The 20,353-nt window shown below is 38.5% G+C and overlaps 2 protein-coding genes across 14 annotated transcripts; one reads left to right on the top strand and one right to left on the bottom strand.

Moving 5' to 3' along the window:
* Positions 1-70: 70 nt before the first annotated feature.
* On the top strand, positions 71-4,053 carry hddc2 (HD domain containing 2). 2 transcript variants are annotated; one of them, XM_044169333.1, is made up of 6 exons: positions 71-225; positions 1,351-1,472; positions 1,769-1,871; positions 2,089-2,157; positions 2,246-2,384; positions 2,829-4,053. In XM_044169333.1, the coding sequence occupies exons 1-6, from the start codon at positions 151-153 to the stop codon at positions 2,972-2,974; spliced, it is 654 nt and encodes a 217-aa protein (XP_044025268.1). In that variant the 5' UTR covers positions 71-150; the 3' UTR covers positions 2,975-4,053. The 2 variants fall into 2 exon arrangements, with proteins under 2 accessions (XP_044025268.1, XP_044025267.1); XM_044169332.1 differs by having other exon boundaries at positions 2,796-4,053.
* Positions 3,456-20,303, bottom strand: tpd52l1 (tpd52 like 1). Of its 12 annotated transcripts, none has more exons than XM_044169317.1 (12): positions 20,117-20,303; positions 17,833-17,931; positions 15,990-16,193; positions 13,567-13,587; positions 11,700-11,818; positions 11,412-11,572; positions 9,971-10,072; positions 8,917-8,949; positions 8,220-8,234; positions 7,482-7,520; positions 6,845-6,905; positions 3,456-5,988 (listed from the first exon to the last, which is right to left on the bottom strand). In XM_044169317.1, exons 1-12 carry the CDS (start codon positions 20,133-20,135, stop codon positions 5,866-5,868), a joined length of 996 nt encoding a protein of 331 aa, XP_044025252.1. In that variant the 5' UTR covers positions 20,136-20,303; the 3' UTR covers positions 3,456-5,865. The 12 variants fall into 12 exon arrangements, with proteins under 12 accessions (XP_044025252.1, XP_044025253.1, XP_044025255.1 ...); XM_044169318.1 differs by having other exon boundaries at positions 11,424-11,572; positions 20,117-20,300; XM_044169320.1 differs by lacking the exon at positions 8,917-8,949 and having other exon boundaries at positions 20,117-20,302.
* Between the last annotated feature and the right edge of the window lie 50 nt (positions 20,304-20,353).

The following is a 20,353-nucleotide window of genomic DNA, read 5'->3' as shown; positions in this document are numbered from 1 at the left end:
AATAAAAAAAATCCACTAACAAGGCAGAAGATTTAAGTTTAGTATCTACAGCTTGTCACCCAGGCCCGTTGTGTTGTTTATGCTGCCACCTAGCGGCTGCCTTGGCATACTACATTACCGAACATTGTGTATCCGGGTCGGCGGGCAGCAATGGCGGCCACCATGGAGACAGCAGCCGGAATGAGCAATATGCTGCAATTTATGAAATTTATCGGACAGCTCAAAGTAAGACTTCTCCCCAAACTCAGGATACTTTTCAGGCAATTTGGTCCCTGGTCAAAAATGAACAAATTTTCTTAAGCCGGATTTTAGGGACTGGGTGTTTCGACGCTCATTCTGTAACGTTAGCTTGTTCAAAGTGCTGTTTTGTTCGTGCAGCTGGTGTTAGCACAGTAAGGCGGACGTTTTGTCCTAACTAAAGTGCAGCTCATCATTCTCTCCCTGTACACACACCCATCTCATTACAACTTGAGAGCAAGAAAGAGAAAACAGTGCCTTGTCAATGCAGTGTTAGGCACATTGCCTATTTGATTAAACATTATGACTGTCTTACAAGTTCCTTGTAGGGTCAAAGACATGCTCCCTGGGCAGAATAATTATCGTTATCATTGGTTTCTTGCAATATTGTCCATTTATGAATTAATTAAGCCGTTGTACTCACTGTTTAAATAAGCTGAAATGCTTTATTATTCGTGTGTGCTTTATACAGATATATACAGGTATATACAGTTGACAATATTCCGTATTGGCTCTGTGTAGTGATGCTAAATATTACATTTTAAGTAATTTACATTACAAATAATTTCATTAAAGTGGAAGTGAGATTAAATGACAATGTTGATTTTTAATTTCACATGTTCCTAGCAGTGGCAGTGTTTTCCCTCTAGGGCTGCTACCAACAAATATTTTCATTATTGATTAATCTAGAGAGATGGATAGATGAATCTATTGATTAAGTGATTAATTAACTGATTAATCGTTTGGTCTCCATCACAAGCTCCCAGAGCTCATGGTGACGTTTTCAAATATCTTGTTTTGTCCGACCAACAGTGCAAAACCTAAAGAAATCCAGTTTACTATCATAAAAGACCAAGTGAATTTTTGCTTTAAAATATCTTATAAGATTAATTTAAAAATCTAATTTAAGCCTAGTTATGACAACATTTAAGACTAAAGGGAAAACGCGCAGTCAAACAATATTGATCAATGACTTTGTGCAGAGAAGTCAGTACAAACACAAAGTGTCTCACTAAGCTGGTGAAATAAGTCATGAGACAGATTTTAGGTTTTTCCTCTCCCTCTCCTGTGCCACTGATGAGTTGTGTGTTGCGGTTTTGACGTTTCCCGCAGAGGGTCCCGCGGACCGGCTGGGTGTACAAGAACGTGAAGAAACCAGAGAGTGTATCAGACCACATGTACCGCATGGCCATGATGTCTCTGACCATCACTGACCCCACAGTGGACAAGGACAGGTATTTCACACACTCGCACACACACCTAGAAGCAACATTTGAGTAGCTCACCCCAAAATGAAATTTCAGTTATTATCTAGTATCTACACAAACAGCAGCTCATCTCCTCCTATTTCATGTCAACCTCCTCCTAGACTATTGAAATGAACAGTTATTTAATAACATTCAAAAAGCTGAAATATCCATCAGATTTCCACTTTGCTTATGCAGCGTAGTCCAAATATTTAGTTGCAAAAATGGTTCCAAAACACTTACTTCATCGTGCTCATGCATTTTTTCCTCTCACTTGTCTTTAGATGTATGAAGCTGGCTCTGGTTCACGACATGGCAGAGTGCATTGTGGGAGATATTACTCCATCAGACAACATCAGTAAAGCAGAGAAACACAGGCGAGAAGAGGCGAGTGACCAGTGTCGCTCACATTACATCTAAACAGTCTGTTCAGGCTTCCTGATACGTGTCTGTTTTACTGTTTATGTGTTATCCTAGATTGTATTTCTGTTTGTCTTTTTAAAACCAAATCTGGTGGTGATGATGATGATGATGATGAGGGTTAGAAATGAAGCCATTGCTGTGTTTAGATTTTGTAATTTCTCCTCCTCACCCTCTGTCTCAGGAAGCGATGAGACATCTAACAGGTCTTCTGCCGGAGGGACTCAGACGGGAGGTTTATGGACTGTGGGAGGTACGACACTTCACGGCCCGGTCGTGTCCCTTTATAATTACGTGAATGTTTTTTTTTTTTGTGGAAGACATGTTTGTCTTGTCTGCAGGAATATGAGACCCAGAGCAGTCCGGAGGCCAGGTTGGTGAAAGAGTTTGACCTCCTGGAGATGATCCTGCAGGCTCATGAGTACGAGGAGCTGGAGGGAACGCCGGGGAGACTGCAGGAGTTCTTTGACTCCGCCAACGGTGAGTCTCCAATCCGTCTCTCTCTTTTGCTTTCTGAATCAGTCACTGTCTTCTTCTCCATTTCATGTCTGTTTCTCTCTTCTTCACTGGATCTCATCACTGAAGTTGCTCACGTTTTTAGCATCAGAGATCGCCTGATGCCACACGTTTCTTTATACATAATTTATTCAGTGTATACATATGCAACCAAGGAGTTTTCTTATTATATTTGAAATAGTTATTTGATTAATAAAACAGTCAGTAATCCATAGTTGTGGCTCTAATTTAATTGACCATAGATTAATGTTTCCAAACAATAGTTTGATTTAATGGGTTGTCATTTTAAAAACTAATTTTGACATGTTGTGTAGACTTTTTTTGTGCGCGTCACTCAGACTAAACAGGCAAATGTATATTTCGCTGATTTTGAAGCAAGTCGCCTTGACTTGCATTGTTCTCTCTCAGCTCGTTTCCACCACCCAGACGTGCTCCGGCTCGTCAGCTCTTTGAACGAGGAGAGAGGACGCCACATGGCTAAAACGGATGAAACAAAGAATTCTGGGAACTCAGCATCTTCGCAGCCACGTACGACTACACACACCTCCTTCTGACTCCTTAGTGGAGGGACAGAGATACCGGAGTGTAACACAAAATGTGTGTGTGTGTGTGTGTACAAGGATGCACAAACGCCGGATCACAGGATCAGGCATGTGAGCGAGTGGAAAACGGTCTTCTACAGCTCCTCATTCATGAGGCATTTGCTGCAATAGAACTGAGGATGATGGCACATGGATGTCTTCTGTGTGCATGCAGCTATTTTGGCGTACTATCTTTTCTGTTTTACCTCAATGTATCTTGGAAAGTACAGTGTCACCATCTATAATAAATACATTCTGACAACTGTTAATGCAGAAACTGCCAGATAATATACAAATGCAATAACTTGTCAAAAAATAATTAAATGTCCTCATAAATGGGATGGAAATGTAATAAAACCTGTATAAATCCCCAGATAATGTTCTTACATTATCACTTACATTACACTGCTTGTTGACTTGCTAATGTAGAGAGAAACTTCTATACCAAGATTTCTTTACATCAACAGGCTTTATTGTATGTTTCCAATCCACCGATACATTTTATTACATTTTGACATGTTTGTTTATATATCTATATATATCTCTATATATAGATAAAGATATTGCATTATAGTGTTGCATAATGCATAAAAAAATGTAACAATGGTGCAGCACCATCAGAAAAAAAAACTGTTAATGCATTTTCTGATGGTGTTACTGTGCAATATACAGAACATGTTAGTAATATACATTTTTTTTGGTAATAGCATACTCAGGAATACAGTGTTGTTGACATGATGTGGATATTATTTTCATTATGTTGCATTCAGTTGCACATTATTATATTTTTATTATTATATATCTACTATAGTTTGTTTGGTTGTTTTATCAACAGGTTCAGTCACAGTTTTCAGTGTTTATTGTAAAAACAGTCATCTGTGATATTTAGTTTGGTTTAAACAATCTTTAATATCAATACATCAGCGGAATAATATAATAACAGATATTTCTAATGCTGTTTGAATACAGATGTTAAACATCACTTCATTTGAATGTCACTGTTATGTCTCTGGGTGTTATGTTTTAGTAAAATATTTTGTTAAAAAGAAAAAGGTCTTTTAACTGGTGCTGAGTACAATATGATTTCAACACAATATACAAATGTAAAATGTATACTGTAATTAATTTCCAATGACAGAACATGCATTACCTCAGTTATTCTGTAATAGGTCAGACCTGACAATCTTTTCTTGCTACACAAGATCTTTCAGCACTTGATTGTTGACATGAATTTTAACAAATACATCTCATGGACAGACTGCGTTGAGCATGAAATGATCCGGAGGCATCTTCTCAAATCACAGCAAAGAAAATAAAATGACGTGAAAGACGATATGAGAGAAACGAAACACAAAACAGATTATGTCGAAAACAGAACGTTACTTTGATTGCAAAGTTATGCAGCAGCTGCAGAGACCATATAATAAGATTTTTCATCATTTTTTGTGGAATTCTTGTGTAACTCCGTACTTTCTTTCAGCATTAAACAGGTTAGCTTTGCTAAAGGAAGTTAAAAATCAGATCAGTGCCACAGCAGAGCAAGTAACAGCGTGTCTTGGATTTCAGGGTCACGTTACAGTCAAGGATTGTATTACAGCTCTGCTGCAGCTACAGTGTGATGTTATGTTAATGTTATATATCCTGTATCACTTACATAGCATTAGGCATCAGATTTTCTATCCTAAATGACTCAGACGTAAAAGGTTTTAGAGCAGGTGATGTAGAAAAACTGTCAACTTTTTTTTAACATTACCTGGATCTCTACAGGTTAAAATCTTTTTACCTTCAGCACTAATCTGAGGTGCAACAGTTCAGCTGTGGTGTTTTTTAATCTCCAGCATCAATCAGATTCTGTGTGACTTCATATTTCTAGGCAGCCAAGAGAAAAACCAAATTATCCTCCACTGTTATATTTACACATGGAAAAAACCCAGTGTGCCCATATTTCACAGCACACGGCAAATATATCGTGTTTCATTTCTTCCTATAGACTACTTTGTCCTATAGTGTGAATGCACAGACTAAATATGCTTGCCAGTACGAGTAGGATCCAGCATTCAAATAGGCCCCAATCCAAACTATAACAGCTGGGATTTTCAAAAGGTAGTTTGACTGGCTGCATTTGCAAAGTTAGCCCACAACAGATCATTTTTAGGTGCCAAAACAAAATCATAACAGCAAGATATTCTGTTTTAGTGTAAAATCATTTATACAACTTGACAGGGTTCTATACACATTTTGAAATGTTTTAGTAAAAAAAGTACTAGGTAGTTGAAAATGTAACATAAAATGTATTTTTTTAATCAAACATTTCTAACAATAACCTAAAAATGTAGTTTTGTATTTTTTGGTATGAAAGTTATAAGTGGTAGTGATGTAGAGTTTTGATACTGCACCAACATGGCTGTTTCCACTTATGTCGAATTTACATAAGCAAAAGAAGGAATTCATAACCTCTTGTGATTTGACAGCTGAGTTCTCAGGATGACAGGGTAACTACATGAGCCAAACCAAGATACGCTCAACTTAAGCGACAGAAGAAATACAAGGTTTTGATTCCATCTGCCTCCTGGAGCTGACTTGGAATCTGCTCAGCCTCCTTTCAATTCATTATTTTTTAACTAAAGGCTTGGCTCCTTCTCCCCTTCAACCCCGTCTGATCAACATCTGTGGTTTAACATGGTTTGGAGGCCACTGGAGGAGGGCAGGTGACATTTGTTATATTCTATCAAGTCTAAGCATTTAGGGTTGCAGGAAATTCCATCCAAGTGTTAGGAGACAGAGCGTTGAGTACATATGTGCTGCGATACAGCAGTGATAAGAGTTCCTGGTTTTAAGTCCTGCCTCATGGTGTGGATGCAGCTCTAACACGGCCTATCAGAGCTGTCCGTCAAGTTGTTAGTGGGCGTGTCCTGGGAGCTGGCGTTGGCTGCAGAGGAGAGGACTTCCTCAAAGCTGCCTCCGGTCTCTGAACCACCAACCTTTGTCTGGGAAAAACGCATCAACATAAAATGTGCTGTCATCACTGAATAACTCCTCTCCTCCCTCTTTACAGCGTCGCTGCACTGCTGTTGTGCTGCAGAACAGACTCAGGGGGGCAGACTTTTACAAAGACTTCCACTATCAGACACTGGCAGTGAGCACATCAGAGGATGAAGAGCCCATAACCAAAGCCAAAATGAACTTAAGAAGTGTTTGATCTTCTTTAGAGGACCCTGTTATCCTTGAAATTATGTTAAAACTGAAAGTCATAAAATAGGAGAGAAGTCGGCAGCAATTTAGTATTTCTGTTTCTAACCTGTCTGTACACACCGTAGCACCATAAATCTTTACAGTGGCTATCGCAAAGTATAGACAAAGGATGGAAGTTTGCTACTGCTAAGGCTGTATCAGGATCAGTGTGAATATAAATAACCAACAGGCTGTAAGAGTCAGAGTGTAAGCTAGCAATTACACCCAGATTATAGTGTTCTGTTCTCTCTGCTTCACTGACATCTTATAACGTTCAGAGCCAGCAACCTGACCAGTTTGTCTGTGTGGCTTTCCCTATAGATTATAACAAAGCATAGTTCACATGTTATTAATTAGTGTGACTGTCAATATTTCTGTCACTAGGACTGACAAAAAGTTAGTTAGATGACATGCAGTTACAGTATATTAAATAAGCTTGTTTCTTTGATACTAGTTTAGAAATATGGAATTGATGCTTTCAAAATACACTCTACATGACATTTTTTACTCACTTTAAATAAGTGTGTCTATTTAGAAGCTAACATATTTTGGTCTATTATCACTTAATAATTCAAACTCTCTCTCTCTTACACACACACACACACTGTTTACCTTGATAGTGGACACTGTATTCTCAACTTTCTCCTCAAAAGACTTGAAACTGGGCGAGTTTCTGTAAAGAAAAGAAAGGAAAGACATTCTACTTTTGTTTTTTTAGAACGACTGCACAAAATTATTTGCTAAACTATTTTCTGAAACAATAATATGGGTAAAGTCACTAATGTCCTTTTCTGCTAAAACTATTGTATTTACATGTGTTGCATTGTGACCGATACAATACGATTATAACCAGGTTATTTGGGATAGACACTCTGGGATACGTTTTCTATATAATATAAAGTGTTTACTGTAATGGCATATATGTGCTTAAGTGAACTACGGTAGTAGAAGGCACTGAAAACAAGAGTATGGTGTGTAACCAGGTGTCAATGCCATGGGAAAACATCTCTGGTATTTTATTTTTTACAGGTTTCTTAGTATCAGAATGAACTTATCACCACTCAGCCATTAACTAAATAAATGTCAAGGGAAGGGACACAAACACTTTGCTTTTGCATTCTACCAGGTGTTGGAGCAATGTTATATTTATTTAAATGAGTGTAAGTTTGTGTCAAAAATGACAAAGATTAGGGGGGGAAAAAACACATAAACTGACTCTCACAAACACACAAAAGCAAAGCGTGGTTACCTCATTGCGGGCATGCTCATAGAGTGTTTGATAGAGTAGCTGTCCCCAGAGAGCGTGGTGAGAGAGGAGTTAATGATTAGCACAGGTTACACACACACACACACACACACACACACACACACACACACACACACACACACACACACACACAGTGCTGAATTGGTCCACAGAGTTAGCTGGAGAAATCATTGTTTTTGTTTTCTTTTGATATTGTGCTCATCAGTCAGTCCCAGAGCCTTTATTAGAGGATGAAATGGAGAGAAAAGGGCAGGATATTGCATCTATGGTATTATATCATACCATAGGGCTGCAACTCACAATTAATTGAATCTATTTTCAATAAATCGGTTCAATAAAATCAATAACTGCTCAAAAGGGAAAAAGCTTGTATGGTCTTAAATCAGTCGCTGCCTGCACTGGCGTAGCTTTAGCACTTCCCTGCAACTAGGGCAGGACAGTTCATGACACCTTGTTCACATGATTCATTGAGACAATTTGTTTGCCTTATCAGAGACCAAAATCAATTAGATCTGATTCTGAGCTGAGACAAGAACCACCTGACTGAGCGCTGCAGTCCAGTGTGGCAGCAGCATTGACACAACCAGACTCAACTGACTGTTGTACCAGCCAGTTAGTGCTATCAGCTGACGAGATCTATTGACTTAAGACTCACTGCCTCAGACTCCTTAGTTACTGTAGGGACAACTAATGTGACATAATCAGCTGTGCAATTCTTACCCTATAGAGTTGGACCTTGGGGAGCATGGAGGAAGAGGGAAAACATTTTAAGACAGCTTTTATTAACTTTACAATCGCACACTCTTTCAGATTCACTTTGGTAGAACATTTATGTTATTAATACAAACAACTTCACTATGAAAGGTAAACTGCCACTGGTATTAATATTGTTTTCAACAACCTCATTTCTGTTAGGGGAAGTCAACTGGAGGACAGGAGTCAACAACTGTGGGAACCAGATTGTACTGAATTATCCTTAATCTCATCTGAACACAGACAAGCTGACTAAATGAAAATGTTCTACTAAAGGTAAACATAAACACACAAAAACACAATCTTATCCAAACTCACGCTTAAAGGAAACCCTAAGTCAATGTATCGAGAGAGTCGATGATTAGCAAACATTTTGTACACAAACCAAATATCTATGTGATCACACACACACACACACACACACACACACACACACACAGCAGAGCAGGTATAAGATTAAAGAGTTAGTTGTTGAAAGAGAAATATGACAGAATTAACAGTGTTGGCAATGAGTTTTAATCACATGGTCACAAAATGGTTAAATATTTCTGCCTGAAGAACACACTTCAAACACATCCACAGCAAAAAATACAAACATGCTGACTGTATGTGCACACAAACCAAAAACTATGCACAACATGAGCCATAAACCACAGGAACATACCTCCGAGGGAACAGTAACTCTAGACCAACCATGCTGGAATGACCAAAGATAAAGCATTGTTTTCCTTTCTGCACTTTATATTCCAAAAACATAATAAGCTACAGTGTACCCAGAACTACCAACACCCCATTATATATAGTTTAGCTACTGTCAACACATTACAGTCTCTACAGGAGGCATTTTTAAAACCTTTTTCTCTTTTTTGTCAAAGTAATGGTATCAAAGTTGCAAATACATTTTTTTTCTCCAAGTGTTACGAATACAACATTAGGTGTCTTTAATTCTGCAGTTTCTTGATCTTTTTTAAAATCCAATTTGTTTTATTTAATGGCATTACACAGTAACTGTCTTGAGTTACAGTGAACTCTCCTTCTGCTTAAATGAACCAACATAACCTGTATGTGGACAGCTTTGTTCCCTGACCTTAGAAAGCTTTTCTTGTGCTTTCTCCCGCACATACTGGACACACTTTCTGCAAGATGCGCTCTCTCCCACACATAAAGTCACACAAGGCCCACATTCTCTAGCTCTCTCTCGTCGTCATACACACAAATGCTCCATTTATTTCACGCAGAACCATGCAGACGAGTTTCAGCGAGTGACAGAGAGGCAAAGGGACAGAAGAAAGTGACTGAGGAGGACAGACTTTGCCTCTGGCCCTTCAGCTCCCACAGAAAGCAGCTTAATGTGGGCTTACATAATCTCAATTTCCCCTGAACTGGATAGAGCAAGAGTCAAAACTCTGCTTGCTGAGAGACAGGGATGGATAAGCACAAATAAAAATTTGTCTGTGAATTGGATAACAGTGGAAATGCATCAGTGTTGAAAGGGTAGAGTGGTTTATGATAGGTTTGGATATGTAAATGTGTTGATGATGGACTTTTATGATGTGCAAAGACACACAGCCATGGCTGCACAAGACACATTTCCAACTTCACTACACTATTTGCATATGTTATCAATAAACACAGACAGACTGCTGACATTGGTCACAGCTGGTTGGCAGGTGAGCAGCAAACGTCCCTAAATACTAAGATATGACATCATTAAGTACCTCATGTCCCCGAACTTCCTGGTGATGGCGCTGCCCAGTGTGCTGAAGGCTGCTGTGGTTCTCTGTCCTGCTGTGGACAGTGTCTCTGATGTCTTCTTATAGCTGAGACACGAAGAAGGTGCATTTAAAAATGTCATTACTGTTTGCTACATACATGAACTCTCTTGCTTAAATTAATACATTATTCACACATGCTTACAAATGTATACAGATGCATATGATTGGGACAAACACATAAACATGAACACACACACACACAAACCTATAATAAAGTTGTCTTTCAGAGGCAGATAGAACAAATGGGATCATCAAATCAAAGTGGGTGATTTGGCCATTATGACTATTCACATACATTTTAACTAATCACCATCCTAATCACAGGTAGTAAAACCCACATAACTTTTTTCAAAATGCTTTGTCATCATCTTAATTATCACTTACTTACTTACATCTGGTGGTTTCATTTTAAACAGCCTGGCCTTTCAAAGTTTTTCTACTACAAATACATTTCCTCGCGGGTACACTGCTTTACACTTATAGGACACTGGTGCACACACAGAGCCACAGTCCTTTACTGTGAATCACACAGTTTATCTGTGCAAATTACTGGTCAACATCACCTTATTGCTCCTGATCACGCTTTAAAATTACATCAGGTTTTTTTGATGACATAAATTTGAGCTGTATTTATGTTTTTCCTGTGTTCAACACATCTGTGTTGCTCAGTTTCTCTATGATCTTACACCCCTGTGGTCACACTGGTTCATTATACATGAGGACGGCAACTGTGTGTGTAAAGTAATCTTCAGGTTGAAGTGTAACTGGATAAGAGGGGAGGCCTCTCGAGACTATCCCCTTGCTCCTCTCTGTCTCTTGGTCTCTGGGTAAGAGCTCACAGCTCTAATGAGGAAATTAGGTTATTTCTCTGCACACTAAAAGGCAAACTGCTGATAATTCAGTAAAAATCAGGTTTTTTTATCTGAATAATCAGGCAACATTTAAGATATGATTGCCATGGCTGTGGGAGAGAAGGTTGAATTTGATTGGTATGTAGGAGTCAAGAAAATTAAAAAAACATTATCATTTCCAGTGACTGGACGGGACATGTTCAGCTAATTGTGTAGCCTTTAGCACTGAAAAGCCACCTGATTTGTTTTTTTAATCAGGTTTATGATGTCTGTTACAGTGAGCACAACAAAGATAACAAACACACACACACACGCTGTGCAGCCAGGAGCGGAGGATTATGTCTTTTTTAATTGGGTTTCTGATATCTGTGTTTATAACAGACACTCAGTTTGGAGGTTTTATGCTGTATAAGAACTACCTGCTCTTTGTGTGTGTGAGTCTGCAAAGTGCATCTATGTTGACAGCAAACAGAAAAAAAGCCTTTCAACACAAACACAGACACTTTCTCTCCTTCACTTGAACTCAATTGAACCTGCAAACGTACGCGGTGGAGGTCTGCATGTCATGCCAGCCTCTACTGAAGTTGTTTTTGAGCTCGCTCAGAGGAGTGATGCCCAGTTTCTGTCTGAGGTCTGCATGCTGCTTCTCTTTCGACGACAACACCTGCTTCAACGTACTGATCTCCTCTTCCAGCTGGACATACACAAAAAAGACAAAGAGCTACTTAACAGGCACTCGTCCCTCAGCTGTCTTCATACTATCAACACTTCTTGTTCTTTCTAAGTGTGTGCTTGAGAACGTGCATGTGTGACGCCCATACTTTAGCTAATTCTTGCTGAATCTCCTCTCTCTCCTCCTCCGTCATGATGGAGTTGTTTAAGTTGGCACCCGACATCAAATCTTCATCAGCCTCTCTCAATGGCTCAGAGTCCAGAAAACCTGAATGAAACATACACACACACACACACACACACACAGGGAAATGTTCATTAAAACCTCTGTGTGACCTGTAAAACAGTGAAGGAGACACACAAACATTAAGAAAAGAGAGAGAAAGAATGACCTGTGAATGAAAGTAATAATTTGTTTTTTAAAAAGACATTGGTCTCTCTGGAGATTTCCTTGATACTTATCTGACACAACCAGTTCAACATTTGAACCAATTGCTCTGAAACTGAGCTCCCGCAGATGAAAAACTCTCTTGTAATATATTCATTGATGTGTTTGTCTTTTTTAAATATGTCGAATTGGATTCCATCATTTACAGCAAGGCACTGTAAAACCCTGAAAAATGTGCAGCTGCTCCTGGAATCAAACGTGTCAAATTCTTGAACAAGTTCTTGTTCCTACAGATGTATTTTTTCTAAGATGCTTTGGACAAAAAGTAATGAATGTCATGTAATTTTTATTGGACTGCTTTGTTTCTCCTAATTAAGATCCCTGTATTTCTAAAAATGTATCTCTGTCCTTTCGCCTGTTTTGTTGTTTTGTCTGTGTGCTGCAAACTGTCTGACAGCCTCTATGTCTGAGTCCACATATCTGTCTGTCTCCATGCCTGACTGCGTCTCTGTCTGACAGTTATGTAATCTGCGGCTGCAGCCTCTAGTGCTCTAATCTGGATTAAGTGACGATTATCTTGCTTTAACTCTGCTGGCGGACACTACAGACTGCCACACACACAAACAAACAAGATGTTTCTGAGGACAGACTGAATTTAAAGTTGCAATATTGGACTTTAGCAGTTTACAGTACAAATAAATCTTTTACTTGGCACCTATTCCCAATATTTTTTTTAAAGAGTATGGCAGTTTATGAAATCATAGGCATAAATACATATTTATTAAAACACTTCATTAAAAAATATTCCCAAAAAAATAAAGATTGTGGGCTTCAGAAATTCTGCAAGTCAGTTTTATTTTAGAAAACACCTTCTTTCACAGATTTAGAAAACAGTCTTTAGAAGATAATGTCTTTTTCTGCCTCACAGAGAAACACCTCATTATACTACTTGCACATTGTACTTACTTCTGGAAACCGCACAATGTCTTATACGCATAATTACACTGCCACACCAGCACACGCTCTTTAGATGCTGATCTTAAACTAAACCACTACATGCACTTCCAAAAAAAAACAATAATGTCAAGTGTCTCTATGAATTAAACTTTGCATTCAGGCAGAGCTACTGTCAGCTGACTCATATATGATGCAGCAGAAATATATTGAACACATCATTAAGTTTTTCTTCATAACTTGAAATATTCTGCATACCTGATTGAACAAAGTCATGATGACGGTATTATTTTAATGTGTATTTGCGGGAATGAAAAAAGAGAGGAGGTGGAAGCTGTGACTTTAAATGAAAGCAACAATCCAACACAATTTTTTTTTTTTTTAAAAACATGGAGAAAGAAAAATAAAAATAAAATGCGAACAACCGATTTACACATTAAACTGTTTCTGTCTGATTAGCTTTGTATTGCTGTAGGGCAAATCAGGACAGACAGGTCCCACACAGCATTAGACAACAGCAGGACGACCGTGTACACACAACCCCAGAAATGCAAATACATGCAGGTATTTATGTCATTATGATTGTACAGGACATGTGAAGGTTTTGCATGTAAACTGTATCTAAAAAAAAAAATACAGTTTTGACAGAATGAAAATGAAAAGGATTACCGTACCTGCTGTGAGGTGTCTTCTCTCTTAATGTGGAAGCATTATAAGACAGGTGAGGACAGAGTAAGTTTAGTAAAGACTGATAAAAACTATCTATGTCCACTGACTAAAATAGTTACTATAACAAAATTCTGTTAACAGTTCAATGCTTTAAAATCTACAGTTAAAAAAGGGCTCAGCACTACATGCAGCAAACACACACACACACAGTTTACACAAGTGTAGCTTACAGCTCTGAACCCAAGTACAGCTTGCACCAGTACAAGGCAGGCCTTTCTATAGTAGGGAGTTATACCTGCCATCATCACACAGCAGCAGGACAATCAGATTTTTAAACCCCTGTGGCTCAGATAGAAACTTTTCATGTCTGTCTAAGTGCATGGAGAACTCAGACAGACTCTTTTCTCATGCTCACACAGCCATGAGAAGACCCTAAAAATGCCAGGAAGAGTACTAATTTAAATATTTCCTACCAGTGAAAGTTCAGTATTAAATGAGGAAAGGCAATTGCAACAATAACTGTTTCATTCATTTACTTAAACATAAAGCACTAAAATGCACTAGAGTGGTGGATGCAACACGCTAAGAACTCACACATCCACAACACAACAATAATCATCTCCACTTAAATTAGTTTTGTTAAGTAATGTTCACACTATTAGGCTTTTTCTAAACTGCTAATGATTATATTCCTTTAAAAAGGTAATGACCATATTAGTGCTAAATTTAGCATACTGGTAATTAAGATAAGTAGCATGTTGCAAATGGTTTCCTTTTAGCAAATTCAGGTTTTTCTTTTTAGCTAATGTAGGTTTCCTTTTAGCAAACGCAGGTTTCCTTTTAGCGAATCCCGGTTTTTCTTTTTAGCAAATGCAGGACTCTTTTTAGCTAATGCAGGTTTCGTTTTAGCAAACGCAAGTTTCCTTTTAGCAAACGTAGATTTCTTTTTAGCTAACGCAGGTTTCCTTTTATCAAACGTAGATTTCTTTTTAGCTAACGCAGGTTTCCTTTTATCAAACGTAGATTTCTTTTTAGCTAATGCAGGTTTCATTATGGCAAACGCAAGTTTCCTTTTAGCTAAGGCAGATGTCCTTTTAGCAAAATGAAGGTTTAACTAACAGATTTTTTTTTAGCAAACGTAGGATTCTTTTTAGCTAACTCAGTTCTTGCTGAACTGAAAGGAAAATATAACTGTAGAAAACTGCACGACATGAAGACATTTTTGCCAGTTACAATTCAGAACAGGTTGTGTCTGTGTTATTTGAGTTTCTAAAAGTGTCTGAAAGATGTATGTAAGAATTGTTTGTGAGAAATATCTTAAAATATCTTGTGGTCAAATTTTAAATATAATTACACACACAAAAAATTATGTTGGTTTTGAAAGATTGTCCCTGTCATTTGTACTGTGATACACTGCCAATTCTCTGCGATGTGTGCCGAAACGTATAAGTTAATGATCCCAGCCATGGTTCACTGCATGAAATCGGTTAGATACAAAGTAAGCTCTGACTCTCTACTAAACTAGGGGGTGGATCAATGCTGTTACACAGGCAACCTTTTAAAGCAGTGTGAACTGGCAACTTTTATACTTCATGTATATCAACTGTGTATACTTTTTGGAGTAGCTAATCATGTTCTAGGGCAGTAAGGGTGAGAACTACATTTTAAGGCAACATTTCACTTTGCAACAACATTTAACATAATGATTTAATGGTACAGTCATCATTGATGATTGAATTAATTGATGATTAGGTGACCCAGAATCTGTAACAACTACTGATAATAACAATTTCTGCTTTTTTCCCATCTCAGGTCTCAACATCAATTACTGGACCGACAGACAATACTAATTGTAATATGGAGTATAACTAGTTTCGTATATTTAAGAGAGGGCAAAGGCTGTGGTGCTGCACTGAAAAGCATTTCCAACAGACCTGGAAATTAAAATGTGTAACTACTGTGATTGATTTATTCATTTGTCCACATATAGGTCATCTATGGAGACCGAATTTTATTTATATATTTATTTACTGTATTTTTTTTGTTTCATTTAGGCCCAAAGTGGTCTACATCTCGGTTTAAAGCCCAATCCACACTGACGAGACTAACATCCTGGTGGGGAAATACTAAATCCTTTTTTACTTATTTATTGGTTGGCCTAAAAGTAGTCAAAATTAAAAATATCAAGTCTAAGAATACCTGAATCTGCCTATAATATACCCACGTGTTTCTTGGTTGTTTTTTTATTTTGCATTTAATTCCTCTAAGCTGCTAAAACCCACAAATTACATGATAAAACACAAAGGACTTTGTCAGTGTCCTCAGTGGCAGTATAGCCATAGTGTGGCTATAGGATTAAAAGTAGTAAATGTTCAACCAAAGTGAAAGATTGTCTATTCTACAGGCTCTAGTCTATAACCCTCTTCACCTGTGCTGTCCAGTTGCATATCCCAAGTGGTGGACATGACCCAGTTGTCAGAGTGGGACATTGATGTCTGACCCCACTGATCGTCCCCTGATGGTGAAGTTTTACCCCATTCTGTCAGATTTTCCCCATGATGGGCCACTGGAGCAAAGTCTTCACCATATGAGCTCCTTTTAACCAACTCCTCTCCAGAGGGCTTTATACAGTCTATGGGTAAAACATACCCTGATTCAAACCTGAGCAAGGATACAGTTGAGTACATTTCAGACTGAAAACAGAACGTAAAACAAAAAGTGCTTGATTCATCTAATTTCGCAAGTCTTTTAATGACGTTTTAGCTTAACTGACAAAAAAAAATAAAAATGCAGAGTCTGATTGTGAGCCATGTGAAACTGGCCTTGAGATTTTAGCATACAGGAAGTTTCTGTTAACAGAACAGAGTGCCACCTTGTTAGTGAGTTTTAAAATTGAGAAGTCTCAGCTCTTGGAAAAGTAATAAATGAATCATTTAGTACTGAGGAAAAAACCCTATCAACTCCCACAGCTACAATATGCTGATTTTATTCTATGTGGCACTAAAAGTCTTTGTTGTTGCACCTTCTTTTCTTGTCTATCTCTTTACATTTGCTTGTATACACACTGTGTCTGGATTGTGCCAATCATATATTATACTTTCCCTCTAATCCAGGCTGGACTCCCAACTGGGGACCGCAGATTCGTGACATGTCAGTTTGTACAAAAGTACAATATCAACTAAGGCTAGTTCTGCATTATTAGCTAATTTTGTAGCTGTCTGGTAGAGGGATCCTGTGTCAAAATCTAACTTTAAGAGCTTCAGATTATTTAACTTTATATTGTGCTCATATGATGGAAAATCATAGCAAGATTTTGTTCAATCAAACTGTCAGTTACTGAGTGCACTGTACTCTAGGGTATACACATTTCATAGAGGGCAGGAGGTGGGTGTCAGTAGGGGCCCCACAGCAGATTTTTGCATTTAATGACAAAGCAAGACTGCCATTAAAGGATTATGTGCCATTAAAGGAGTATCAAATATCAAGCTGTATTTAGATTTACTGTATTTTGGTCAAGGCCAAACCTGAATGTTTTTTCAGAGTAAAGCTGAAGTGATTAGTCAATTAGTCGATCAACAGGAAATTAATCGAAAACTATTTTGATAATCAATTATCTTTTGAGTCAAGTAAAAATGCCAATATCTCTCTCTCGTCTCTCATGTTTTAGAGTTGTTTCAATATGTCTCCTTGGGCTCTGGGAAATTGTGATGACACTTTTTCCACAATTTTCTGGCTTTTTATAGACAAAATGATTGATAGAGAAAATAAAATGGGCAGATTAATCAGTAATTTAACTATTTGTGAGTTGCAGCCCTGCTTCAGTGACGGTCCTCCTTAGACCCTGTGTTAAGTCATTCCTAAAGCGTCAATTTATGGCACCATATATAAAGAATTAATTATCCCTAATTCACAGATAAAACACTATATTTAAAAGTGATATGTACCACGCCTTGCTGTCTTTCAAGTCGTCTAAATTAAATTTACCCACCCAGACCACACTCACCCACTCTCCTGACTATTAGCAGTTAAATCAACACTGAATCACATAAGGAAGAAAACTGCTGCTGCTGCACTGATTTTAATATATAAATAAACTGTCAAACATGCTGCACTTTTTCCAGCACCCCAGTCAGTGATGTCACTCTCGCATTCAACAGCTGATGTCACAGGCAAAATGCACATGCTTTGACATCACCTCCTGTGATGTGATCTGTGTGCACCCTGTGATTCAGTGTGGATTTACGTTGGGTTTTTTTTTTTTTGAGTCTTACCCTGCTCTCCCTCGTGTTTGGCTGAGTTAACCCATTCCTCTCCAGGACCCATGCTGCCCCAGTCCACGACTGCTTCACTCAGAACACTAGAGTACAACTCTGCAGCAGAGCAAGGCAGCAGGGCGAGAGGAGACAAGAAAACGGGTTATATACACATGCACAAACACACACACACACACACACACACACACACCACCCCTGTTGAGGGACCAGTGTCCATCCCGGCCCTGTCAGTAACTTGATAATAGCAAGGTCTGTTTCGTTACAGGAAGAAGCAGGAAGCAGACCAGCATGAGGCCACTGTTGTTTCACCAACAGTGATTTCCTTTTGGTTCCACATTTTGACTTGTGGTAAAACTGACTTCTCTGTAAACCGAGAAGAAGAAAAGGTCATAGATTTCAGTGGAAAACAAGCATGACGGGTGGCATACTCAGTGACGAAATCACTCAAGTGTCAAGTTTACATTCACATTAATTAGAAAGAAACACCATGTTTCGGACTCCAAAGAACCTTAGTTTTCTTAAGATCTTGAAGGATTATTTCAGTGGGCCACATTTAGCGGCACCTACCAAAACCCTTCTGATGATAAAGCATCATTTTAGCAGATCAAAGCTGGTGGTGAGTGACTTTGTGGGCCTTTTTTCTCATATGATAACCACAGATAAAATAGCACTCATTAGCTCAATCTGACTGGAAGAATATCTAACAAATATATACATTTTCTCTCATTTCTCTGTTTCTCTCCCCTCTTCCTTTCGCCTGCAGTGGAATACCTTTGGTCACAAGACTTACATTTGGCCCACTGGTCATGTGGCTATGCTAAATCAGAGGCCTGGGGATGGTCATATGGCTGCAAAATCAACTGAAACCAAATCAGAGGCCAAGTTGCCTGCAGTATGGCCAAACAGCAACAATGCTGAAAATAAATTTAAGCTTGCCCTGCCTGACTCCCAGCCATACGTCGTATTCAGACCTGGAATGCAATTAACTACCTGTATAAACAAATAGTACATTCATCCCACTTCCGTGCCGTCAGTGGGAGTCATTGCCCTACTTGATTAGTTCCTACCTCATTTTTAACATTCAAATTCCCATTCCTCAGTAAACAGTGAATCAAATAGCAAGGTGCCTGAAAAATGTTAATTTACCACCTGTACCACCGTCAGCCCTAAAACAGCACAAATATTACACACTATATTAACGCTACAAACGGTAGAACAAAATACAACAGCATGAAACAGTTATATATTCTTCAAAGCCAGAAAAGGCAAAAAGATATAAGTACCTGGCACTCTTATTACTATAAACACTATTTGCGCTGTAGACTTTACAGAATCTTTTATGAATGAATTAAAATGATGGCCTCTTTACTTGAAACGAGCTCTCTGCTGACATCTAAAGCAGTGGTTTTTACTCAGCACTTAGTGAGAATGGACTCACATTTGAATTTAACAACAAACTAATTTTGGACTAAAGCTCTCACCAATATCTGGGTGTAAAAGGCTACATACATAGCTTATGGTTTTTTTATGTTTCAAAGCAAGTGAAGATGCTGGAAACAAACTCTGTGTGGATAAAAGGGTGGTTAAATTGATTTCAGATATCAATAGAAAACTGTCAATTTGCTGATCAAATACCAGAAATACCCGCAAGTTCATGTATTAAACCACCGGATAGCCTCTGAGCCAAAACACAGTATCCAGCTGCAGGACCTAATTTGGTCTGGAGTTTCCATGATGTCTTGAATAAACAGTAACACAAACCTACAGCACACTGGCCAACTGTACATCTGTGCATGTCTGAAGCTTCATGTCTGGATATTATTTGCTTCTTGAACCAGCACTAATGGCATTTCATTACATTACACATCTCTTCACAAAGAGCTGGCCAGGAAAGCAGCAACTGGTAAGTTTGTAAATAAAAATCACAACATTTTACTGTCCTGCACAAAAAATGACACGACAGTTTAAACAGTCGGCTATAATTCAGCAACATGCAGCAACAGAAAGCAATAAATCATGAGTTAGGTTTTGTTATCACTCCAAAATATTGCACCGTAAGTGACTCCCGTTTTTGTTTGTTTTTTGTTTACTTTCCCAGTATTTTCTGATTTATACGATTTGCTTTTAATTCATTCAACCTCAAAACAGTGACGTGTGCAGTCAGTGCAGCCTTCATTCAGCTCATTTTCAGATCAACAGCAAACAACAGAGAAACGCAGCGGCTGTTTGTTCTGTCTGAAAAATAAAGAGTTGTTTTCAACATGAACCGACACTGACTCACCTTGTTGTCTGGTCTCCATCAGCGACAGCCAGGTAAACTTCCCAAACAAACTCCTGAGACAGACAAGGAACGTCAGCACGCGCAGCACCGGCCGTTAGGTCAGTGTGTAACACTCGGGCTTCCTTGGCCGTCACGCGCTAGGTCAGCTCAGGCGGAGCTTGGAGCACGAGCCAATGGGCTCGCGCTGTTGTAATTTGCTTAATTTAGCCTACTTACCGGACCTATTTTCTTACAGGA

This window comes from Siniperca chuatsi, linkage group LG16, assembly GCF_020085105.1.
Source record: "Siniperca chuatsi isolate FFG_IHB_CAS linkage group LG16, ASM2008510v1, whole genome shotgun sequence".
Lineage (NCBI taxonomy): Eukaryota > Metazoa > Chordata > Actinopteri > Centrarchiformes > Sinipercidae > Siniperca > Siniperca chuatsi.
This window is presented reverse-complemented; position numbering and strand designations above follow the sequence as displayed.

Excerpts from the sequence above, each read along its gene's own strand:
- tpd52l1 (XM_044169317.1), bottom strand. Across the intron at positions 11,573-11,699 it reads TTCAGCAAGAATTAGCTAAA|CTGGAAGAGGAGATCAGTAC; the intron begins GTATGGGCGTCA and ends GTGTATGTCCAG. Across the intron at positions 5,989-6,844 it reads ATACAGTGTCCACTATCAAG|ACAAAGGTTGGTGGTTCAGA; the intron begins GTAAACAGTGTG and ends CGTTTTTCCCAG.
- hddc2 (XM_044169332.1), top strand. The coding sequence starts at position 151 with ATGGCGGCCACCATGGAGACAGCAGCCGGAATGAGCAATATGCTGCAA. Across the intron at positions 226-1,350 it reads AATTTATCGGACAGCTCAAA|AGGGTCCCGCGGACCGGCTG; the intron begins GTAAGACTTCTC and ends CGTTTCCCGCAG. Across the intron at positions 2,385-2,795 it reads GTTCTTTGACTCCGCCAACG|CAAGTCGCCTTGACTTGCAT; the intron begins GTGAGTCTCCAA and ends CTGATTTTGAAG.